A 27,147-nucleotide genomic window follows, 5' to 3' on the forward strand; every position below is an offset into this window, starting at 1 on the left:
ATCCATTGCTGACGTAAACAATGCTCATAGGCAGAATCCGTAACTAGAAGCAGAACTGTTGACAGGCTGTCGGCTTGGAGTTCATTTCGGCATCTCCAATATTTATAAAAATGTGGCTTTCGTTGTTATTGTTTTGTTTTCAGTTCATATTTATTTACTGTGAAATCCCGCACCACAAATTTGAATACAAATACAGTTTTAAAGGTCCCTACTTAGCTCAAAAGGATGGAACTGTTCCGTTTTGGGAGCATTTTGGAAGTGAGTGATAAATTCTGACCCGCATTCATGGCACACGTGGCTTTTTCCTTTACGTTGAAGGCATTTTATTCTTGAAAATTAGAATTTAATTCAAATGTAGATTTCGTTGAGATATATATATATGTATATCTAAATGTTATAAAATAACTTTTTACCTCCAATTTCTCGTGTTTCTTCCTTCAAGCCATATGGTGAAGATCAAAGTTTTTTGTGAATTTTCACGTTAAATAATTTTTTAAACTGTTGTAATGTAATTTTAGACTGTTTGAAAAGTGAATATAATTATTTTTAGATGCTGAACTGCTTGTCCCTATCATAAAGTTAGATGATAACAGCTCTCTATAATAATACACTATTAAATTTAAATAAGTGAAAAAAATTTCTAAAACTAACAATTTTAATCTTTTCTCTTAATAGAAGCTTCTGCTGGAGTAGTTGCATCGAAAAATAGTAAAATTATATGATATAAAAATTATTAAGTAAAATTATATGATAATCCTTAAATTGTCAATATTTAGACACTTTTTTTTAAATTATATTGTTCGTAAGAATTATGTATAAACAGTAGATACTTTGCAGAAATTCAAATTTTTTTTTTTGCATTATAATTTTTTTTCCCTGTAAGAAAAAGCCACTATTTTATTGGTGAACAAGAAAGAAAAGTTCACACATAAAAAGGATAAGTTCTGCAAACTTACAATTATGGTTCAAATTTTGGATTATTTAAATTAACTCTTTACTATCACATTGATTAGTATGTGCTATTCTGCTTTAACATAAAAGAGTTTTAAAAGTAGAAAATAACATTATGGAGCTTAAGCATGATTAACAAATTTATACAACAATAATTATTTAAAAAAATTGTGTTCCCATAAAGAAATAAAAGTATAATAGAAGCAATTTTGATTAGGCACAAATCACTTAAATATTAAAATTATGTCACTAAATATCATAATTTTTTACATTTCAAGCACAATTCACTAAGATATTATAATTTTTTTATGAAAAATAAATTTTTTAAATTGTTACAGATTTTGTAATGAATATTAAAATCTTGAATGTGGCAACTGTTTGATATTCTGCATACATTATTGTTTTATGAGTCAGAATAATTAATAATAAAAAAACAAATAGTGTTAATTTTTTTATTAATATATAATTTGTCACAGAAAAGAGGAAATAAAAATTATTCTTTATTTTAATTATGTTTAGCTTTTTAAAATAAGCGAACATGAAAAGTAAAATTTTTAAAAATTTAACTAAATATTAGGTGAGCTCAATTCATTCTGAACACAACATTCTAAATTTTTAGAAATTGTTAAATTCTACATGAAAAATAAACTCTGTTTCATGGAATGTTTTAAAAATTACCATATCATTTTAATTTTCAAAAGATAGTAAGGAGTGGAAATAAAACTAGTCTCTAGGAGAAAAAATGATTCATGATCAATAGGTAATAAATTCTCTAATTCTATATCTATTAATTGATATTCACATTTATCACTTTTCTACTTATTAATAGATAACAGCGTTAGAAAGTGTGTGGGGAAAATTTAACTGGTCACTTGAACTTGTGAGCATCATTATTTACTGGTCCATAAACTATGTAAAGTTACATAGTTTATGGATCTGAAAATAATGAGTGAACTAGTTCTAGTTCACTCAAAATTTAATATTTAGTATATATGTACAGTGTACAAATATACTAAGCAGAGCATCCTGAATTATTTTTAATCTAAACATCAGATCTATTAACTTTTACTTGTCACTTGGTTATCTGTTGTATTGGATTAGTCACTTGAACTTGTGAGAATCATTATAAACTGGTCCATAAACTACGCAAAGTTACATAGTTAATGAACTAGTAAATAATGAAAATAAGAGAACTAGTTCTAGTTCACTCAAAATCTAGCATTTACTATATTTGTACAATGTACAAAAAATTAAACTGAACACCCTGAATTATTTTTAATCAAAACATCGGATCCTCATGGTCAATGTAAATGGAATGGTTTAAAGAAATTTTATGGTTGTCTAAAAGTATTTAAAATGAAACAAACACGCTATAACTCAAAATAAATTATTTATTACTAACATTAGGAAAAATAAATTTTAAGTAATGAATTTTATATTGTAAATAATTTTTAAAGTTAATACAAATTTAGAAATAAAGTTAAACAGTGAACAGTTTTTTACCCATGTTCAAATTTTGCTTGCTGTAATAATGTATTAAAAATTTAGAGAATGTATGTCATAAAACCATGAGGAAATGAGTCGCAATAACTAACCAAAAAAAATTTGTACAATAGATTGACGAGGAAATCTGCACAAATGAACTATGCAATATAGTAGGAAATTTTATTATATGCCTTCATGATCAAAATAAATCTTCTATTCTCTATTATTATTTTTTAATCCGTGTGACAAATTACTTGTTTCAGAAAGTTTAACTTTTTGCATTTCTGTCTTAAGATTTTTGGCATATTTAACACATTCTTTTCTGTAAGCGAAATCACTGGCACTACACTTTTTGCATTGTGACTAGCCCGTATAATTTTATAGTCTAGAATCTAACTATGTTAAAAGGTATGTTTAATTAAAGAAAATATGTATTAATGTCTGATTCTCATTTTAAATATTTATAAGCTTTAATCAGTTAATTTGCAATTAATACTTTAAACCATTAAGATTGAGACTCGGCTCAGTATGTTAAAATATAATCAGTTAAATAAAATTTATTTAGAATTTTTATTTATTTTTTTCAGGGTTGGGTTTTTGACGTCAAAAAGTGGTTTTTGACATGACAAGGGTATAATACTGGTTTAAACCGACAAAAACCCGTCAAAAATGTCAAAAACTAAAGTTTGCCAAAAAAATATATAAACTTCAAAACTACCAACAGTTGCCATGCATTATATTGAAATTTAATTATACTATAGGTAATCAGCAGGTTTTAAAATATTTTTTAATTAAAATTAAGGTAAAATAACAGATTTAAAATCTCAGAAATTTATATTCAAATGCATGTGCAGAAAAATTTTGCACAAAATTTTTTTAAATATTTATATTTTGAAAAAAAAAATTTTTTTTTTTTGATACTTAAGAAAATTAAAAGTTTATCACTATGCATTTTTGACATATAAGGAACATATAACTAATATTTATAAGGAACTTACAAGTTATGTTGTATAAATACAAACTTGATACAAGTGTATGAAAAAATTTTTTAATGTTATACCGAATATCTTTATTATCCAGATTGTTAATTTGAATTTAAAAGTAGTTATACTTGTGAATAATGATAAATATAATTCATATTGTTTATTATATTTATTTATAATTATTACACTTATCATTTTAAAACAATTTTTACCTCTTAATTTTTTCCCCCACTTGTATTAAGAATACAAATAATGCATATCTTGAAAGCAAGAAGTAATTATTCAACAGGTGAATATTTAGATATTCAACAAAACCATGTATATAGTATTCAGCAAAATGAAATTCACAAGTATTTGGATAAACTAAATTTTCAGCATAGTAAATGAATAGGCTGAATATACTGTAAATCGACACTAACTACTCTGTGTATTTAACAGAAAGCACTTAAATTTGTATTGTCTTATGTTAAAAAGATTATTAAGAAGATTTAAAAGAATATTAAAAAGATTTTTCTTTAAAAGATGTCTAATGTGCAAAACTGCTAATGTTTATCTTTAAAAATGTCTAATTTTTAGTATAATCTATACTATACACTAAATTTGGTTATAAATAAATTTCTTAATAATATCACTGCAGATTTTCAATAACACATGAAAATGAATATATAATATTACAAAAGATGTGAGCTTTCAAAAGTACAAGATTTTGGTTACTATTCAAAATATAAGTGTTTCTTCAAAATTTTAAATTTATTTTTTCTAGAACATATTTAGAAACACTATCCTTTATAAAAAATATATAAATTTCATGTATTAATTAAATTTCACATATGAATATAGGTTTTTGACAGTGAGGTTTTTGACGTGACGGTTTAAACCATGGTTTAAACCAGTGATTCTCAACCTTTTTTTTGGGGCGGCACACTTTTAACAATTTCGAAATTTGACGGCACACAATTAAAAAAATTCGTTTAAAAGTTTACATACCTATAATACACTGCGTTAAATAGTTTGTGATAATAATTTTGAATGTGAAATAAAATAATATGTACTACAAAAGCACGTTTATTAAGGGATTAATTATTTCTCTCGACTAATCTTTTATTGGTTAGTAACAGTTATTTATTTATTTTTGACTAGTTACTAATTGTTAGCTTGTTTTCTATAGCGATTAACTGTTATTTTTGTGATTTCTTGTCAACTAGTTTTTTTTGCTGATTATTAATTGTTAGCTTATTTTTTGGTTAGTTTTCCTTTGTTAATTTGTTTTTATAACTTATAATTGCATAACTTACTTTAATGATTAGCTTTTATTTAAGTTTGAAAGTCAATATTTAGTTTGCTTTCCTTCGTTCATTAATAATTTTAATAATCATTAAATTCCCCACTTAGTTCACCATTTTTTTAAATTGTCAGAGACAAGACAATCGCCGACAAAGATGTTCACACGGTTAAAGCAAGGAAAAATTATAAAATGTGTATATATTTATATAACACTTTATATATATATACACTTTTTTTTAATTTAAACTTTACTCGTAATAAAAAAAAGCATTATAATTTTTATTGTATCATTTCTAATATTTGGCGGCACATTTTTAGAATTTGGTGGCACACAAAAGTGCCGCGGCACAGTGGTTGAGAATCACTGGTTTAAACTGTCAAAAACTGTCACATGTCAAAAACCTGCCAACCCTGATTTTTTTGCTTCTTATACACATAGCTGCCAACTGTACTGGATTTACTGAATTTTACCATGTCTACTGGTTTAAGAAAAATTCTCGTTTTTTTTTTTTTTTTTTTTTTTTTTTTTTTTTTTTTTTTTTTTTTTTTTAATTTTATAAAATTCCCTAAAATTGAGTAAGTTTTTTAAAAATATCTCTATTAAGATAGAATTTTTACTCATTTTTTTTTCCTTGCTGGAATACTTAAATAAGTATTACTAATACTTATGAAACAGCCTCATTTATAGTAATAAATTTAAAAAAAAAAAAAAAAAAAATTCTAAAATTTTCATTTCATTTTTATTCAAAGCTCCCTTTTTAAATTAATTTTAAAAAATCTTGTAGCAGTCAATAATAAATTGATAGTCTATTTCTATTCAAAATTATCAATTAATATAATAAAAAACATTTCAATGTAAAGTTCATTTAATGTCAATCATAAATGGAAAATATTGCAGACCATTTATAGTTATTAGTGTAATAAAGTTTTTGTCGTTTGATGACAATAAAAATCCTATATGTTAAATAGTTAGTATATTATGCAACAGTTATCATGAAATTTATATTCTTTTGTAAAATCTACTATGGATTTTTTCTATGTTGGCAGCTATGAGTACATTATTTCTATGGATCTACTTATCAACCATAATAAGTTGGTGACACCTGATTTGAATGTTTAAATATCTTAATAAAGAGAGAACTTAAAAATAATAATAATAAACATATGCACAACCAAGATATTTTTTTCCTAAACAAGGGAACCAAAATAATAATTTTAAAAAAATCTAGAAATTACTAGACCAGACAGAAACTTTACCAAATATAAAGTTGAAAAGCAGACTTTTCTATGTTTAGAATTATATTTTAAAATTAAAATGATTTTCAAAGATAAAATTGTCTGTAGTGGTAAAAAAAATATCTATGGGGTTGTGAGAGATGGCCAATATCTTCCTCCTTTAATTTTTTGGCTTCTGTTTGTTTGGCTGTAATAGCTAGAATCATACTAAAGAATTCTTCATTTTATTGTATGTTCAGTAGCAGAATTTGTAGAGTGCATTGGCAGCATTATCTTTATAAATCCAAATTTGTCTGACTTAGTTATAATCAGACAAAGATTATCATTGTCCAAATTAATATTAATCTAAGATCGTGGAGCAAAATTTAAAAATATAAGGTGTTTCTACATAAAAACTTAGTTGTTTAAATTAAAGTTGAATTTTATATGATACTAAAGAAATGGAAAAATCCCTACACATTTACTTCTGTAATATAGTAAATGATAAAAATAAAATAAAATTTTTTTTTTCAATTCAGCTTTTTAATTTTTATTAGAAACAAGTTAGGATATGTTTTATAAAGGAGTCCAAGCAATAATCTGCCAATCCTGTAACAAACTGAATTGTGTGCTGTCCTGCTGAAGGGTGTCTGTTACCAGAATTATGTATCTCTCTTTTTTCCCCTTTATGATATATGTTAAACCCACCCGATAAGGCAATTGTCACTAAGTTTTTTAAATTTTGAAATATTTTTAAGAACTGATATTTGAAATAAATTCAGTATAGAATTTTGCCTTGTCTGTTAAGTGCTAAAAATGTGAGAAATATATTTTTTTAAATGGAAGAATTATCTTCTCATAAGTGGGTCGCGCTTACTACTCCTTCCGATTTTTCTAAAAATATTTCTTTACCTAAATTTTCTTTTATTTAATTGTTGAATTGCTTTTTACATGTTCTTCAAGTAAAAAAAAAAAAAAAAATTAAAACTGGAAAGTTGTTTTGTGTTTTATTCTAATGTTTTATTTTTGTTTGCTATATAGATGCAATAGCCAGTGAAGAAATGGTTAGAATTACTCCATCTTTACGAAGTAAAAAAGGTATGTTCTGTGTCAGAAATTAACTTCTCTTGTTATGAGTTGTATTGTAATAATTACTATGCAAATATTGTACATGATTTAAACAGTGATTAATTAATGAAATGTTCCCAATAATAGAAAAAGAAACTTCTCCCAGGATTTTGACAGTTTGTCACTTTTTGAAGTGTGAAAACCCCAACCCTAGTTAATGGACTGGTCACAAAATATTTTATCACAAAAATAGCTCTCACAATTTTATAGCTCTTTTGGAAAACAAAGTCAGTGACATTTAATAGCTTTAATTCATAATTTGAAAACTATAACTTCTTAAAACACATGTTTTTCCCATCCACAAAAACAGGGTCTTATTTTTTCATATTCATAATATTGGATTTTATAAAAAACCGGTCTACAATATTTTAAATTTTAAAAATAATGAATAACTGGTTTTTATGATTTTTCACAAAATTAGATATATCTTATTTTCCATCAAAATGGGATATATCAGTTAAATCCATTGTCGTGAAGTCACAAAATAGGTAGATTTTTGGCAATTTCATGAAGACAGGACCTTTCACAAAAAGTCAGAAATAATATTGCTAATTTTTTTTTGAAAGAAAAAAAAACTTTTTAATTCTTTTTCTAAGATTTTTATTTTGAAATTAAATTATTATGCATCTCAAATAATAAACATTAGTGGAAAAGTATGATATTATTTGTTTTTAAGATTTAAGTATAATTTAGGAATAAAAATCAAGTAGGCACCTTTTATTTATTTTTTAAGAAAAAATCTAGTGCTATTATTATTGAATATTTCTTCAACTAAGTGTTGAAATTAGCATTATTTTTCTTATAGAAGGTAGCTACAAAGTTTCTCTTTATCTTTCTAACCTTTCCTTTCTCTTTTCGATTTAAATTTGATTGCCTTTCATGTTTATTCTGAATTTGTAGTTGGCAGTAGTACATTTAATCAAATCTGTGTCTGTTTCAGGTTCAATTTGGACAAAAAATAAGACCAATTTTGATTGGTGGGAGGTAGAAGTAGTATTTAGAGTAAATGGTCGTGGAAGGCTTGGTGCTGATGGTTTTGTAAGTCGCTCAGATTTCTATTTTTTAAATTATGTTTTATTATTTCTATTGTAACTGTTCTTGAATTACCTTTTATACAGATGCAGCAAAAAATTTATTTAGCCTAATATTCAGCCATTATATTCGAATTTCTGAAGAGTAGTTGTTAAGAAGCAAACTTATTTTTATCGAGCAGCAAAATATAGTTTGCATTCTAGGTGTAATTTTTGCAAATGTTAGATTCTTGTGAAATTTATTTAGTTAGTCCCTTTGATTTTCAAGTATTAAAAACATTGGATGTAGTCCATGCGAACAATAGCTTTGAAATTTGCAGGGGAGCGGGAAACAAACAAGCAACCTGATATTGTTAGTCATGAAATGCAATAGACTGTAATGGCTCGGACATTTATTTTGATTTAATAATGAAAACCCATTTAAAATTAATAATTAATTTACCCATTTAATTATCTCATGGGAAACATAAAAAGAGTCAGACGACCACATTCAACAGACTATAGTGCTTTGAAAGAGACTTAATTCTTATGCGATAGTAAAAAGATTAAAATATTTAAATTCATGAATAACTAGTAGAATATTAATGAATGAGATCAAACTGTGTAAGAAATTTGTTACTTGAATGATTCCTAAGAACTTGAACTTTGTCTTAATGGTTTACTATACAGGGGTAGAAATTTAAAAAAAAATTTAATGGTCCATAGGACCAGTAACTAAAACATTTTACTAGTCCGCACAAAACTTTACTGGTCCATCTACGCGTTCCTATTAGCTGCAAATAAAAAAAAAAAATTACAATTTTTGATTGAAAAAATCATGATTTTTTTTTTTAAAAAAATCATAAATTTTTTATTTAAATCGCATTTTTTTGATTAATATTAATTTTGTATAAAAAATTTTTTAAAAAAATTGTGAATAAGCTCTAAAATAGTTTTAAGTAAGATCGTTTAAGTTTCGTAAGATCGAGAATAGATCGGCTGCGAGAATAGATTAACGGAGATCTGCTGCGGCGGATGGTGGTCCGGCGGACCACTGTTTATTATTTTATGCTGGTTCGACTCCAATTTTAGTGGTCACGGACCAACAGACCACCGTTAATTTCGAGCCCTGCTATACAATATTTTACTTCAATGGTGTTTGTGTTGTGGTAAACGGTATTAAAATGTTTTTTTTTTATTTTCAGGCCTTTTGGTACACAGACAACAAAGGTGTAGAAGGCCCTGTATTTGGAAGTAATGATCATTGGAATGGTTTGGGAGTATTTTTTGACTCATTTGATAATGATGGCAGAGTAAGTTGTTTTTTTTTCCCACCTATTGAAAAAAATTCTTCCTTACATTTTGATATATATAAATAAATTGTGAATATTTAATGTGAATAAATCAATTTTAAAATTCATATCATCATAATTAATTTCAGGTTTTTAAAATTTCATGTGTTTTAAAATATATATCTGTATATACTGTGTTGTTTAGAGTGTACTGTATTTGTTGACTGTTCAGATTTTTGATACGTATAGTCTGTATGTATGCAATGCATTGCATTGCATTAATAAATCAATAGCAAATAGTTATTACTCAAAAGCGAAGTTTAAGTGTCTTCATAGTTCAGGGTATGTAGCGTTTTTAGAAAATGCTTCATTTTTCCTTCCAAAATGAGATTTTTTTTCTTAACCATGTTGATTTTCGGTACATATTATGTAAAAGCGTGTTTTCTCATTGTTCTATTCAACATTTTCACAATTCATTCAACCACAATCTATTGCGGTGTACTCTCGGTCCAATGGCGTATGAAACCGCCCATCATTTTATATGTTAGATGAAATTCTTGCGAGCATGCTTGTGCTGAGTTTGGTGAGATTATTGCACTCTCATGTGCAACTCTGTTGCATTTTGAAAGATATTCTCAATTTCAGGCTTCATTTTTCACCCTCTGATATTGAGTAGAAAAATCTCTTGATCATTTTATAATGACTTATGTAATCAAGAAAAGAGTCTTTGCCAGAAATTAGTTATTTTATCACAATCATGTGAAGTTTTTGAAAATTATTTTGCATTTTGTTAATGTATATATTCCTTAAAAATATTTTTAGTGCTTAAAAAGTACTTAAAAGATGCTTGTTTCTTGTTGAAAGATTTGGCTATGCACCCTGATAGAGTATCATGTGTAATTAAAAATATCAAAATATGAAACACGACTAAATATGTGAAAAATAATTATCGGAAAATTGTTTAATGTGTGGGTTGATCCAACAGTGCAAAATGTGATAAATGAAATTCAAAATTTGTGTTGTAATAACATCATTGCTGCTGTTCCATCCATGTAACTATGATATCATATTGCTGTATTGCAACTAAACAAATTTTTATGTATAGGGAAACAACCCATATATCATGGCTATGTACAATGATGGAACTAAAACATTTGATCATCAGAGGTAAGAATGAAATTTTTTGCTTTTAATTTAATGTAGCAAATTAATAATAGTTAATTATATATTTAAGTATTTTAAAGGGAGATATATTATCTTTCCTAGTTTAATTTTCATTAATAAACAGGCTTTTCAGTTTTAAAAAAAAAATTGGTTTTAATCCCCAGAGTACGAGATATGTACTGGGGGAGTATTCCAGACTAGCTGGACACCAATGAAATTTTAGAATTAGCATATTTTTTGTGTTTTGAATTGTTAATTACAAGAAAATAATATTTAATTGCCCTTTTTGTAGATTTTTTCCCCCCTGTTTATTCCTTATAAAGTTTGATTTGCAGTTTTTAACTAGAGTAAATATTTTTTGCCCTAGAGATGCATTTAATCTTATGACCCTTAAATGCATTATTTTAGTCTTGAACTTTAAAAATCATTTTTTAAAAGAATGTTGTCTTATTCTGTAAAAATAAAATTGATTTGTCTCTTAAATTGAAAATAAAAAAACATTTTACCGAGTTTCTTATGAGAACCAAAAGGATTATTTGAAATTTATTCTTAAAAGTAACTCAAAATGTAATATAAAACTTACTAAAAAATAAATTAAATAGCTCTTACAGAAGCAGGGTTTGGTGATTTAAATTAACTGATTTTTTTTTTTTTTTTAAAGAAATAGTCAATTTAAAAATTTGCAAAGCATTTTAATGTGAGAATGAATTTTTTATTGTTTTTAGATTTAAAATTAGTGTTAAAAATGTTTTGTTGTGACAAATTTAAATTATCAACATTTTGTTAAGACTTAGTTTATAATAAATTTGCAGCACTTTTGAAACAAGAATGAAAAATTTATAAACTCTTTTAATTTTTCTAAATGTAAATAAAAAATATAAGAAAATTTAATGTTTTTTTATACTTTTGCTAAAATTAGTTATTGAATATGGATATTTTCTGAATTAGAAAATCTTATTAAATATTGAAAATCCAATGGTAATAAAAATCCTACAAATTCTAGTTATAAACCTAATTCCATTTTAATATTGCAAGTATATTTCTGAATCTTTAAATATATACAATTGAAAAGAAAATTATAATTATGTGGCATAAAAAAAGCTGTTTAAAGTTAATTTATTTCCATTTTTTAATAGTGTGGTATTTTTTTAATGGTTAAATTATTATATTAAGAAATTTTTGTCAATCTGCAATTTAGATATGGTTTCACAATTTATTCTGTTATTTCAAAAATTAAGTCCCTTTGTCAGGAGTTGATGTGTAATACTTTCTTATTCCATTTTAAATAAATTTGGTTCTTGCATTTGTATCATAAAACAACTTTTTTTTTTTCAGTAATATATTTTTTAATGTATTGTTATTTTTTTTAACAGTATTTCAATTGCAACTACATTTATAAAATTTATTTATAAATTAAAATTCTAAAAAAATTTTTGAAAATATTGAGAAAAAAATCAGATTTAAATTTTTAAATGAAAAATCAGAAACACTTACACAGAAGTCATCCAATTTTATTCATGTTTGTGTGTATGAATTAACCTATATATTATTTTAAGTTTTTAAGAGTTTTTTGTCAGATGCAGTATATTCTTGTTTTAAGATAGTCAATGAAATAATGTGGTTTTGTATTTTTCTTTGGCTTAAGTCTTCTCTAGATGTTTTCTCATTGCACCTCTGCTTTTGGTGACTAGTTTTTAATTATGATAGTGTTCAGGTTTCTAAAATGCAATCACTGCATCTCCATTGGTGCTGCTTTTCATGGTCTTTGCATAAAAAGTTTGACATTCTGACCATGTGACCAACTCTTTTGAGTCTTTGTTATTGCATGCTTTTTATTACATTAGGTTGTCTGTAGAGTTATGTCTACTGAGTATGTCTTTTTCTTCAGAACTTCCTCATCACTTAAAGTCAGTGCATAAAAGGGTGGATTTAATAAGAATTTTTTAAATAAGCAGTTTATTGATTGAAAGGTTTATTTTTGTTCCCCGATAAGCAACTCTTTTTCAAATTTAAAATTTTTAAGTGACTGGAAACAAGGTCGATACTTAGTTTTAATTTGCATGTTAGCTAAATCTCTTACTATTGCCTTTTTCTGTTAAAGGGTCTTTGTTATGAATGCCTGTGTTTATATTTAGAAAATAAAAGTATTTATTGTTTTCAGTGATGGATTATCTCAACAACTTGCTGGATGTCAAAGAGATTTCCGCAATAAACCATTTCCTGTCCGAGCTAAAGTTGAATACTACAAAAATGTTTTGTCCGTGAGTATAATGGCATTTCTTAAAATGGCACAAAAAACAGTTATGGAGAGGGGAAAAAGTCAGAAAATTTACGTAGGTTAAGAAAATACCATTGACACTTGATGTAATGACTCCTGTTGTTTGTGCAAAAACTGTGATTATAGTCTATATTTTCACCTAAATACCTTAAAATTTTCATAACTAAACAAATTGACTATTTTTTTGCCATGGCAATACCTTATTATATTAAGAATTAGGTAACTAGCAGAGAAACGGATGTTTTTCATTATGAATATATTTGTAAAATTTCTCTTTAAGTATTTTATGCTTTAAAATGCAGTAAAAAATCACGCAATGTACCTTATAACTAATTTCACCTTTTTAATGCTTTCTTTTAGCTAGAGCTAGGTAACTGACATTAATCAGTAAAAAACAACTTTTGTTTTTTATGTAAAAGTCCCCTTACAAATATTTCAAGCCTGAAAAATGCATTAAAAATAAAATACTCATTTGGAATCGCTTTTATTGTATTATAATATATAAGGGTTTGACAAAATAATGGAAACACTCCCATACAGACAAATTTTTTGAAATTTCTCAAAAATTACTTAGAGAATCAATTTGTAATTTTAGAAGTGTTAAAAAAATTTTTTCTTCATTTTTGATTTTCCTCATTTATTCAAAGTACCCATCGTTTTTTTTTTTTTTTTTTTTAAATGAAAAAACTTTTTTTACAATTTATAATCTTACATTAAAAAATAATAATTTTTATTATTAATATTTTGTATTATTCACGATTGTGGCATAATCTATTGAATATCAAATAAAAGTTAAATAACTGTATAAGAAGTATTATGGACGTGCAATGCATCTTGGGAATAAGAGATCTATTAAGGTGCAATTATCAATGTGAAGTAATCTAACCTTCTCATTTTTTTACTGAAGATCATGAATCGTGTAGGTCATATCACTCTCCATTCATTCAAAAGGAAATTTAAAATGTTTTGCATTTCATGTGCAGTAACATACATAAAAAATAAACTATTTCTTTAAAACTTTTCTTTTCTTTTTTTTTTAAATTTCAAAAAAAAAAACTTATATTTTTGTTAATTTTTTTAACTGCCCAAAAGATTATTATCGATTTTGACAGCTTTTTTTTAAATTTTGGCAAAATTACAAGACATTTTTTTTAATAGGAGTTGGAAAAATTTGTCTGAAAAAAATTAAACTGAATTTTAAAAGAATTAAATTGAATATGCGTAAATTAATGGAATATGTATTTTTCTATTTTTCTTATATATATTTTAATTTTCTTTTTATTATTTATTTTCTTTTGTTTAAGTTTCTTTCCTATATGGTTGTAAAACATGTTGGTGCATAAACCTTAATTGTTAATTTTAAATGCTGGTTTAAAGAAAATATAGAGAAAAAAAATTTGTTAAATAATGTATTTTGATTTGATTATAGATTTTGTTTCATAATGGGAATTCCAATAATGATGATGATTATGAGTTATGCCTAAGAGCTGAAAATGTCTATCTGCCACAATATGGGCACTTCGGTCTTTCTGCTGCCACTGGTGGTTTAGCTGGTAAGTTGACATTTTCTGATTAATGATATTCTGACTAGCATGACTATGTGGGGAGCAGTGCAAAATATGATTTTTAGGGTTTAGCTCTTATCTTGGAATTTATTATACCAAGAAAGGAACTAAATCCCAACCTTGTGTTTGAAATTTATTTTACCTATTCACTTTTCTTTGTTTGCAACTTGTTTTCCACTATAACTGAAACTTTCCAGCTTTAGTCCTTGGGTTCATTCTTCTGACACCTTTTTCTTGAGCTAACCCACGGGCAGCCTTTGATCAAAGGTTAACCCACGGGCTTATGGCCAATCATATGCCTTTTAAAGGTTCCGTTATTGTGAAATTTCTAAAATTTTTCGTTCAAAAATTACTCCTTTATTTTAATTATTATTTTGTTTGTTCTTAAGGGAAAAAAAGATTTATTCTTTTAAGTTTTTTCATATACAGTAAGCTCTCGATACCTCAAAGTTGGTGGGATGCTAAAAAAATTAGAGATAACAAGTTCAGATCTAAATACATTTTAAAGAGTAGAAAAATATATTCTAAAATATTACTCTAAAAAGTAGAGTCATGAAACTACTACTAATTACTATGAATAACTACTAATAATTGTGTGATAGTTGACTATAAGTTATTACAGTTATGTATTAAATAGAAAAGGATTGGTTTACAATAAACTTAATTGTGATTTTTTTTAAAAAAATTTCATTTTCTGTTTTGATTTATAATTTTTCTTCTCTTTAAAATTATATATTTTTCCCTTGTTTTTGTGTTTTTATCTTATGTATATATCAGGGATGAGATTTTTCCGCTTTTTAGCTGATTTCGGCTTTTTTCACTTTTATCTCTTGAATTTCAGCTTTTTTATCAAAAATTCAGATTTTTCTAAAAATTTCACTTTTTTTTATAAGTATTCCGCTTTTTCAGAAAACTCACCCATTTTCAAAGAGAAACACAAAATTCAAACTACATAGCTACCAATCTTTTCTTATTTTTACTTATTTTAGCTATTTTCTCCCCTTTTACTCGCAGCAGATAAGATTTTCCGAATTTTTTACCCGCCCTCCAGATAGATCCGATTTTTGTAGTTCAAACGACGCTGTTTCTGACAAGCCATTTAGAGGTCCCAAGCCTGGAGTCTGCCAATATCTCGATTCTTATTCACACGATTTTAATATCAAACATAGCTTTTCATATTTGCGTGTTGAGATTCTTATTCACGCGATTTGAATATTGTACGTCGTTCTTCGTATTTACGCCTTTTTAAAAACCTATGAAGCGATTCGTATTCCCGCAAGTTTAAAATTCAATGTCTTGATTTGCTCATGCTGTTTATAATATCAAACATTGATTTTCATTTATATGTGATTTTAAAATAAGGCATTGGGATTCGCATTCACGCATTCTAAAAATTATGCATCATAATTCTTATTTATGCAATCTAAAAATTACGCATCATGATTCGTATTTACGCGATCTAAAAATTATGAATCGGGATTTGTATTTACGCGTTTTAAAAATTCTATATCCCAGTTTGTATTTTCTCATTTTCAAAATCGTATATCTAGTTTCATATTCATGTGATTTCAAAATCCATAATTGTTATTCATATTCACAAAATTTTAAGATCAACTCTCGCGATTCTTGTAAGAAGTAAATTTTTTTTAAAAAATTAGTTACTATAAAAGTGACTGTTTTTCTAACGACGATTATTAGTATGTATATGTAAGTGTTACAACATCAGAGAAATTGGAAGGGAATATATTCAAAACTTACATTCTGTGCTAGCAAAGAAGAAAAAATAGGATTTGTCACAAAATGTTTGAAAATGGACTAACGACTAAATATAGCAAACATAAAAGATATAGGAAACAAAAGCAATAACTTAAAAAGGGATTCAATTTAATTTTTTTTTTTGTTGGAAAAAGAATTAATAGTTAAAAGAGTTAACTCATTATCAAAATTTTATTTGTAATTGCTGTTATTTATGCTATAAAATGCAAAATTCTTATCAAATAAAAAACAATTATCTAAACAGTTGCTGATTGTCATGTAATTTTTCAAACTAAAATACTAATTTTTGTATGTTAAGCAGTTACTATATATTTCTACTTCACTGTTATTGATATGTTTCAAAGGGCTGTAGTTAGATTAGACTATAACATGAACATAATGATTTGGTTCATTGTTAAAGTTTTTTTTCCCCAATATAATTTAAAAAGTAATATTACTGATATATTTGCTATAAATCACATAACAGTATTTATTAAAAGAAATGAAATATTAATGTATATTCTCAGTAGTTTTAATTTGCTAAACCAAGTAGTTTTTCAAGTAATATGTGAACTGAGGAAAAATATAATTTCCAGCTTTATTTTTTCAATTGGTAATTTTTATTTTCACTAAATGTTAAGTATCAATGTAGTCGTTTTTATAATAATAGATTAGTAAGCAATTGTATGTCAACACATTATTTATTACCTTAAACTGTCTGGAATTTATTATTAAAGGGCTGCGCTTGCATAAAATTTACTATCGTGGAAATTCAGCTTTTTTGCCTTTTGGCTAATCTCATCCCTGATATATATATATATATATATATATATATATATATATATATATATATATATATATATATATATATACATATACACAACGCTAGAGTTAAAAGTTCAAGAGGAGCAATGAAAAAAAAAATTTTTTTTTTACAGGAACTAAAATTATTAATTTCTGTCTTTTAAATGTGTTATATATACACACAGCCAAACCCCGCTATAGTGAACGAAAGGTTCGGTCCCGTGCCTTGCTATGCACATATAATGTTTTTTGTGGATGAGAACTAAAAAAGTGACGAAGTTGGATATAATAAACATTTGTCTCTCTTTGATTGATTTTTTTTTGTAATAATTTTGAAATTTCTACTTCAAAATAAATACATATACCGACTTTTAAAACCATGTATAGAGGGGAATGTAGCGATAAGCATTTTTTCTTGCTTGCTTGCTTTTATTTCACTTTCCCATCCCTAAGCAAACCAAGAAGATGTTTCGAACCCAAGCAGATGATGCACCTGTAAGGTGTCAGTGGGATCAATATGCATTTTCTGTCAGAGGGAATGAGTAATTATTCATTATTGGTCAAAGGGTTTGACACTAATCTGTGTTTATAAGGCCTTCATTATCTGAGAGTTGGGAAGTGTTACCATATCTGATGTTGAGAATTGCTCATCTGCTAAAGATTACTAATTTTTTTCTACGCAAGACGAAGAGTAATAAAAAATAATGCATTTTTTGCTACTACATAATATTTTCAGTCATTTATTTGAATAATTTGTAATAAAAGAGAGAAGTTTGGCAACCATAAGTTAAATTGCCTGCGTGACGGATATAGTGAACTGAAATTTTGGTCCCTTGAAGTTTCACTGTAGCGGTTGACTGTATTTATATATATATATATATATATATATATATAATGTGCTGTAGGATATATATCCTACATTTAAAATAGGTGTCTATTTATCATTATATTTATTTTTTAGATGTTAAGGAGCTTTAAAATTTGCTTTATGAAATTGGTGGTGCTGGTTAGTCTAACAATTGTTTTTTTTTTTTTTTTTTTTTTAAGATGACCATGATGCTCTGAAATTCCTCACTTACAGCATGTATCCTCCCGGCACTCAACCAGTAAGTATTTCCAATCCTTGTTCTGAAATTGATACGATTTCCAATCCTTTTGAAAATTTGACGGATTTATTTTAATGAAATTGACGAACGATTTGATTAAAATATAAAATCATGAATGGAAGTTTTATATGTTCGTCATTTTAATGTTTTCTTTTCCTTGTCTCTTAGACTTCACAAAACATTGGAGATGCTGAAAAGGAGAAATTTTCTAAAGAATATGAAGAATATAAAGAGAAGTTAGAAAAGCAAAAAGAGGAGTAATTATCACTTTTATTCTCTTCATTGTGTATATTATTCTTAGCCACAGCATTAACAAAACACTAAAGCTAAATTTTACCGTTAACCAAAAAGTATGGCGTAGGCGCTAAATAAAGCCTGCCAATGTTAAAAATTCACTTCATTTTTATGTATATGGAAATTAAAAAATTATTTTTTTGGCTTAATCTTATTAATTTTTTAGCAATATTCAATTGAGCAATTGAAGCAATTCTATAATTTTAATTTGATTTTTTTGTCTGTAATAACATAATTCTTAAATAAAAATATGGCATATAATGAAGCTGTTTCTGTAACAAATTATTTGACAGAAGCTTTGTTTTAAAAAATATAAGTGTATAGTATAAGTGTATAAGTGTAAACATAAGTGTATGGTATGTGGTTATAATCGAGAGGGGAAAAGATAAATAACTGCCGAAAAAGCTATCTTAAGTAATGGAATGGTTGATAATTAACTGCATCAAATAGGATTACTCTAGTTCAAAATTGATCAATATGTTAAAAATATTTAAATTGAAAAAAAACCATGTGAAAATATGTGATCTGTTGATCAGAAAATACACGATATAATTAAATAATTCAATTGCTTACTATTTATGTTTGAATTCATGAACTTTTGTGTAGACTTCTGATTTCGTACTCGATAGGTATCGCAAAGAGCACCCTGACGAAGCCAAAAGAAGAGAAATGGAATTTAATCCAGATGAGCAAGTCAGTATTTTGTTTCTAAATTCTTTTTGCTTTTACTTTAATATATTTAATTATATTTAGGAGAATAAGTTAGAATATGTAGCCTAAATGTTCTCTTTCAAAAGAGAATATTGGTTCCCTTTTTTTTCCCCTTTTAAACATTACTATAGAATCTCAATTATCCCTAGTAATTGTAACTGTAGTATAGAAACCTGCTTAGAGTAGTCCATCATTCCATAGCTGCCAGATTTTTCTGAATTTTGTATCTCCCAGACAATGGAAAACTATTCAAATCTTCTGTTGTTTCTTTTTATTATTTTTAAAGCATGAGACAATTTTTTAAAAATTTTGCAATATATATTACATTATTGAATATGTAAATTATATAACTTTCTGAATGGTTGAAATTTATAATTAGAATTATTTTTGAATGAAGACACGTTGAAAGTTTTAGAATTATTAGAATAAAAATAGTTTGAGCAAAAAGCTTTTGGTTCCATTCAAGAAAATGTATTAGATTTCTCTTCTAAGCCCAAAAAAGCAAAGTTAAGTCATAAATGCTAGGAAGAGGGTTAACTTTCAGTTATCAAAATTCAACAAAAATTTATTTTTAAAAAAAATTTACTTAGATTTTGATACTATTTCAAGCATTTTGATTCTCACAGCTTTTCCAAAATTTTTAATTTTGTGGTGTATCCAATGGTGCAGCTTTTCTGATTAAAATTTTTTTCCTTATTTGTTAAATTTTGAGGGCTCTACGTATCTTCGTCAAATTACGATTTCTATTTAATATGTTGTAAGTTTTCAAATATTGTTATTACTGATTCTGTTTTTGAATTTTAACTGATGAATGAATCCTCTTTTTTTATATATATATTTTTGTTTTAAGAAATTGTCAATTAGTGACTTAAAAAAGGAACATCTTTTCTTTTTCTTCAAACCTGCAATTAAGCAGAGCTGATTGTGCTCCGGAAAAAAATGCGGATTTTTCGCTAACCGCGATCCGGAAGTCCTGGTCCGCGAAGTCCAGAAGTTTCAAGAAATCATCAATCACATTTATGTATAAAAATTCTTGTATATTTTATTTAAAAAAACATAACTAGAATTTATACTTGGCATCTCTTTCATTTGTGAATATTTGCTGATTTCTTTCTATTTGCAATTTTTCATTACTCTCCATCTTTTCTGCCTAATATTGTGCTTATGTTTTTTCTTATGTGTGATTCACACCATTTGAGAGGGAACTTCATCTTTTCTGGCTAAAATTATCCTTTTTTTCCAGTATGAATCTCATCAGCAGAGAGAACTCCAGCAAATATTTCAAGGCCAGAGCTCCATATTTGAAATCTTAAAAGGTCTTCACAGAAAGATAGATGAAGTTATTGGAAGACAAGAGAGAGCACTCTCAATGCTTTCAGCTGTTTCAACTGGAGGAATTGGTAGAGTATTTTCTATTTGAATGCATATTTATTTGAAAATCAAACTATGTCTTTAATAAATTTTAGTATCCCTTATTTTCACAAATTCTTGAGAGCCGTACTAAATAGGTGTTTTCTGTAATGTCAGACCTGCCACAAATCTACTAAATTCTGCTTTTTTGTCTTTTTTCCATTATGAAATAAACTAACAATTCCTGTTTATTATATGTTTATATTATATACTAGGGACCTTCTCCAATTTGTGCATTGGCAGGAAACTTATGAATTCTAACAAATTTGTGGTTTCAGGATTTTTAGGACTGTTGATTTTATTATAAAGGAAGAGAAAAAAACTCCATTAAATAAAATTTTGTTAATATCTTATAAGGGATAACTGAGGTCATATACTTATTTAATATATTTTAAAAGATGAAATCACTTTTTGTATAATGAAGATTAATTGTTTTAACAATTTGATGTCTTTGTCCTGTTCTATTAAAATAATTTGAATTCGATTAATTCATTGATCCCAGAATTTTTTTAATGTTTAGTTACATTTTAAGTTAGTGAAATGCTTTAATTAAAAAGATTTGTTCTGAAAAATTTGATCAGATTACAATTTTATAAAGAGAATATTAAATCTGTTAATTATTGTTGTTAGAAATGGTTCTAATCAAAAGGTCAAAAAGTAATGACATTTTAGAACAACAATCCAAAGAAACATGAATCTATTGAATATATTTATAAAATAAAATAACTTTGCATTTTCTTTGGTAAAATTACTTTTAAATAGTAATTTTTGCAATAGTTTAATTTGTAATTTTGAGATCTTGCTTCTAAACTTTTGTCTTATGCTGAAAGTTCATCTTTTTTTTCCAAAACTGTTGTGGCATGTCTAATCAGTATGAAAATCTAGCAATCTTTTTGAAGTTAGATACCATTCCAGAACTTTAACCATTATCTTCATTCATTTTTATTTTATATATATCCCATTATTTATTATTTTTTTTCTCTTTAAAATATCAAGATCTTGTCCTCAATTATTGCATATGTTTCTTTTCTCCAATTTCCATTAAGTAGATATAAATATGGGTGTGAGATGCTTTAAAACAATGAAAATATGTAATAAGGGTTTATTTGCAAATAGTTAAAAAATTTATTTTAAGTTTTTAAAAAAAATCCTTAGGTCATAGTTCATAGGAAAATAACATGAGAACAAGGTTGTGAAGCTTTTCGTGTATTTCCATGGTACCAGAGCAATCATTAATTCGAGTTTAATCACTTTAAAATTTTCATTTCACTTTTACTCATTTGATTAAATAAAAAAATAGGAATTAATTACAACTAAATAATTGTGTGAGTTTGTAAATGAGAGACTATCTACTAATCATATAAAATATTATAGATTTTCATTGTAGTCTCACTTTACCGGATTTCTTAAAACTTATCAAATACAGTAAGAAATATTCAATTATTTAGATTTGTCATTTCAAAAAATTTCGTTCATATCTTTATCATATGACTTAAATGAAATTAATTCCATTATCTCAGTTTTGATAAACAAATTGAATATAGGGACCACCTAATAATTATCGTCCTTTAGAAATGTTTCACAGTAATACTAACTGTATTTTTATTAGACAATTTCCCAAAATATTTCTTAAAAATTTTATTACAGAAATATTGAACTAAATTACATTTTAATAAAAATTTAAGAAGCCGTTTACTAATTTACAAAACTGTTTTTTGTTTTTTTAATTATAATTATTTCTTTACAAATTGTATAAAGTGAATTTAAAGAATAGAACTCAATTTTGAATATATTTCATATAGTGGATAAATTGTTTTTATGGTGGCTTCAAGAATGGTTTGCAAGAAACAAGTTATCATGATGATCGAAAATCTTAGATTTTTTTTAGATTCACTAATTTTATGTACTAAAATATGAAGAGATATTAATATAAATTTAAAATATGAAGAAGTTCCAATAATAGGAAAGAAAAAAAATTATTAGTTGTATAGCAAAATTATGAGAGTTAGAATTATGAGGCTTAGAACAATCCAGTAGTTACTTTCTTTTTGATTATTAACTGTTTATATATTTCCTTAAATTTTGTTTTAAAAAATTTTTAGCTTATGTTGATTATCCATTATTTCTTTTTGCATTTTCACTGTTAATTGATCATATTTTTTGTTAAATATTTTTAGCCCAGCATCAAGGAGGTCAAGGCATGCCACCACCACAAGTAGGAGGAGGCTTAAGTCGTCATGAAATTGAAGCTTTACTTGGAGGGCAAAGAGAATTAATCCAAACAGCTCGAGATACAAAGTAATTTTAAAATTTTATCTACTTAAAATTTTAAACTTCAGATTGATGGGTACCAGTTTGGCTGGAAAGTAAAGGTGGGCTGTGTGTAAAGTTGAGCACATTGCCACAATCATGCCATCTGTCATGAAATTGTGGTATCTTGACCCATAATGTGCTATTGCACAAAATGCTTTATTTCTTAGAAATTTTAATTAGTATTTCTTTCAAAAATGTTACTTTATTACTTAGCAAATTTTTAATTGTGAAATCTGGCACAAAATGTTTTAGTCTATCTTTGATTCTCCTGTACTTAGATTTTAAGTCTTCTGAAAGAAGGCTGCATCTCATCTTTTATACGTTGATTTAAAAAATAATAATTTACTGGTTAGTAACTAATTGTGTTAAATGACTTACTTCAAATTTTCAATCGAATATTTAAAACTAAACACTGAACTGATGTCAGTACTGAATTTTGTTATTTGTTTTGAGATTGAATAATATAGGGTTTCCTCCTACCTGTTTTTGCCATTTTTTACAGTACAGTTATTCACAATTGCATTAAAACTATGCCTAAATATTTGTTAGTGGTTTCTCTCCTTTACATTGATAGCAAAATCTTAGCAGTAAGACCTTTGCACAAAAGCATGTCAAAACAGAGTGACATTAGAGATTGATGTTTTAACTGACTCGTAACTAGGACAAATTAGTACCAAAATTTCCTTTTTAATTGTGGTATCTCCATTAAAAAAAGGAAAACAACCAGGTTGCACATCTAAACTGATTTCAAAGTTTAGGATAATTTTTTATTCAGTTAAAAATAAATTCTAATTTTAAAGAACTAAGGACAAGAATATCAAAATTCAGATGAAAATTATTTTTTTCTGCAGTAATTAAACTAAGATTTTAAACTCAAAGCTGAGTTTGTAAAAAAATCTGAGTTCTTTATATATGTGTAACTTTTAAATTTCCTTTTTAATCATAGTAGGGTGATTAAATGTATCACCATTAAATAAAGGTACAGCAAGCAGGTTGCATGTCCAAGCTGATTTCCAAGTTAACAGTTGAAGGGTTTATACTGTTTAGGCTAACTTTTTTTAAAGTTAACAATAAATTCTAATATTAAAGAATGAAGGACAAGAATATCAAAATTCAAATGAAAATAATTTTTTTCCCACTACAATTACACCTAGATTTTAAACTCAAAGCTGAATTGATAAAAAGAATCCAACCCTGTGAGTTCTTTGTAGCTATTAGTGTAGCTTTTAAATTTTGAAAACTATTCAGTTTTTCTTTGTTATGTAATAGAATAAACAATTAATATGTTTGTGAATTGTTGCAGGTCTTTCCTCACTGATATTCATCAAAAAACTGGGACAATCATTGCAAAACAAAGTGAGATGAAGCCATCAGGGGGAGGAGGTATAGCCTTTGAATCACAGACACAATTCCAGGATATAAAAGATTCCCTAAACCATGTCAAAAGGGAGCTTGCTACCATGGCTGCTAAAACACAGGTAATTTGGTTTATCTCTCACTTACTTTCTACCAGTTGACAATGTAATTTCTGGATGCTATTAGGCAAAATTAACTGTTTTGCAACAGGGTGCTTAAATGTAACAAATGGTGATTCAAAATCATTTGCCAGTCGTCACCTGATTACCACTTTTTTCATCTAAAAATGCACTCCATATGCACATTATTTTTTTATAAATATAAAATTATTGAGAATATTTTATATCTTAAAATTTATTTAATTTCAGATCAAGTCAAAAATATAAGAATAAACATAGAAAAAAAATGAAGATTTTCCAAAGATGAGAATAATTATTAAATTTTTTAAAAATTCACAAATGTTTAAAAAAAAAAAAAAAATTAAGGAAAAGATATAATCCTGCCACCAGTCTACACAACCATATTTAAAAAAAATAGTGCTCTCCAATACAGCCAAAGCAAATCACATCAATACAAGTCAGTGTGAAGAGCACCAAAGAAAATTTTCTTTTGTCCTTTTTGTCTCTAATATATTATCAGCTATAAATATTTTTTTGTATTAAAACTAATAGAATTCTACATTTATGCTGTCTTAGTCATACCTTTAGAAATAACGAAATGACAAAATTTTGATCTCCATCAGCTCTATTTAAAAAAAAAAATTTAATCAATGATTACCAAGTTGCTACCAACTTAAATGATAAATAAGGATAAAACTTATACTCCACGAATAATGAGCTTACTCCATCTCTGAACAGTTTTTAGACACTTTTTGGTCAAACAAGGTTAGACAAAACTTGATGTAAGTTAGTTCCAATTTGTGATTGCTAAAATTTTATTTCGTGAATGTAAGCCTAAATATATGTGTATTTTATTGTTTCAAACAAAGTTATTAAATTACAAACATCAAAAATTATTACATTAAAAAAATCATTTATGAAAGCAAGCAAATGTTATACACAAAAATCATTAAAACTCCTCTTTTATAAAAGAGATAGAACAGTCAAATAAATAGACCCCTCAAAATTTTATAATTTCACTAATATAAAGATTAAGTAACAGAAATACTCATTCACTTAAATGTCAGTTCATATGTGTGTGTAATTTAAGAAACTTTTTGTCCTAAAGTTTTTTCTTGAATTAATAATGTGGAAAAAAAATTGATAAATCCAAAATGATTACTAGTCAACAGTACTGAATTGGGAAAGAACCAACAGCTTAAAGAGATTCTCAATTTTTTTTGTAATTATTTCCCCATTCAAAAATTTGAAATCATGGTTTATTAATCTTAAGATAAGAATGCTGATTGAATAGCATATGCTCAGTTCAGAGTTATTTTCATACTAATAACAAATCAAAATAGAACTAATGAAATTGAAATATAGTATTTCTGTATAATATGAAATAGTTCATGTTAAAAAAAATTATTATTGAATCAAAAATAAATTTTCTATGCTCATTACTTTATTTCTATGCTCAACTCCCACAATTCTCATATTTAGAGATAGCTAATTTTGAGTTGCCTTCTCTATTGAAAAGGGGAATAAATCAAAGTTTTGTAAACTTATTTCAATGCGTAAGAGAGGTTCAAGTGTTTGATTGAAGCTGACTGGTTGAATTCTTATCTCATTCAATACCTAATGCAATCTCTATCCTGAAAGGGTGATTAAGTATAGTAGTTTTGTGTCTAACCATATGAGTAGTAGGACGATTATCTATTTATTGTAGTAAAATACATCTTAAATTAATGTCATAAAAATTTAATCTTTAGAAGAAATTTATTAACTTCTCTATTTCAAAGAGGATATTCTCAATCGTTTTTTTTTTATCTTTACTAGGGTGGACCATGTCCTGTTGTTCAACCTCAGTCATGCCTTTCCCCCAGCATTTTCTTCATATTCATGGGTGTCCAATTAGTCATACTCATCGGCTACATTACTTACCAGTAAGTATTCCTCTTATTTTTCTCTTTCAGTCAAACTTATTTTTGTACTCTGGTTGAATAAAAGATTTGGATCAAGTTGGAAATAACTCCATTTCTCCCTCATTATCCTATTACTAACTATTGACTGCATAGCTGGCAACTGTTACAATTAAATCATATTTGTAACGATTTTTTAGCATTGTTTCGAAAATACGGTTTTTGGTAAAAGTGTTCTGATTTTTCGGTATTCTAGCATCTTTTCACTCCTTATGCCGATTTTCTTTCAACCCAGGGCAGGTCTAAAAATTAGAAGCAGGGCATGTGATTTTTCCGCAATTATCGCGGAATTCTGCTTATCTCTAGACCATTGGTTAGTGGACTTTAAAAGTTACGCCTTGCGTAAGTTATAAGTAGTTTTCACACGAATTAAAAATTGTACATCGCGATTCCTATTCACGCAATTTAAAAATCCAATATCCCGATTTGAATTTACGTATTTTTAAAATCCCAAAATCTAGATTCATATTCACGCAAGTTTAAAATCTAATGTTATGATTCATATTCACGCAATTGTAATATTAAACATCTAATTTCGTATTTATACATGATTATTCATATTTGCACTTTTTAAAAATCCAAATTCGCAATTCATATTCATGTGATTTTAAAATTTAGTATGGCTATTCATATTGAAGCAGTTTTAAAATCCAATGTGGCGATTCTTGTAAGGCATAAGTTTTTTCTCGAATTAATTTATATGAAGGTGTGATATTCTTCATTAGTAAGTAATTTAATTAAAACTTCATATTTACATGTTTTAAAAATCCAAAATCATGGTTCATATTCACGCAATTTTAAAATTTAATATCGCGATTCATATTCATGCGATTTTAAAATCCAATAACACGATTCTTGTAAGAAGTAAGATTTTTCTTGAATTAGTTACCATGAAGGCGTGATATTCCTCATTAGTAAGTAATTTAATCAAAACTGTTAGCTCAAAAAATTACGTTAAGTATG

General features: G+C 26.4%; 1 protein-coding gene across 1 annotated transcript in view; it reads left to right on the plus strand.

Annotated features, from left to right (window-relative positions):
- Positions 1-4: 4 nt before the first annotated feature.
- Positions 5-27,147, plus strand: part of ergic53 (lectin, mannose binding protein ergic53) — a 30,008-nt gene continuing 2,865 nt past the window's right edge. The window contains exons 1-14 of the mRNA XM_016062691.4: positions 5-258; positions 6,960-7,016; positions 7,987-8,084; positions 9,262-9,369; positions 10,454-10,515; positions 12,674-12,773; positions 14,220-14,343; positions 17,962-18,020; positions 18,189-18,277; positions 18,944-19,007; positions 20,269-20,425; positions 22,613-22,733; positions 24,052-24,226; positions 26,042-26,148. Of these exons, the coding sequence (XP_015918177.1) occupies positions 111-258; positions 6,960-7,016; positions 7,987-8,084; positions 9,262-9,369; positions 10,454-10,515; positions 12,674-12,773; positions 14,220-14,343; positions 17,962-18,020; positions 18,189-18,277; positions 18,944-19,007; positions 20,269-20,425; positions 22,613-22,733; positions 24,052-24,226; positions 26,042-26,148 (1,469 nt within the window). The 5' untranslated portion in view covers positions 5-110. The remainder of the gene's footprint in view (positions 259-6,959; positions 7,017-7,986; positions 8,085-9,261; positions 9,370-10,453; positions 10,516-12,673; positions 12,774-14,219; positions 14,344-17,961; positions 18,021-18,188; positions 18,278-18,943; positions 19,008-20,268; positions 20,426-22,612; positions 22,734-24,051; positions 24,227-26,041; positions 26,149-27,147) is intronic.

The sequence above is a fragment of the Parasteatoda tepidariorum genome, chromosome 5 (genome assembly GCF_982258835.1).
Source record: "Parasteatoda tepidariorum strain Cologne lab strain chromosome 5, Ptep-v5.0, whole genome shotgun sequence".
In the NCBI taxonomy this organism is placed as follows: domain Eukaryota; kingdom Metazoa; phylum Arthropoda; class Arachnida; order Araneae; family Theridiidae; genus Parasteatoda; species Parasteatoda tepidariorum.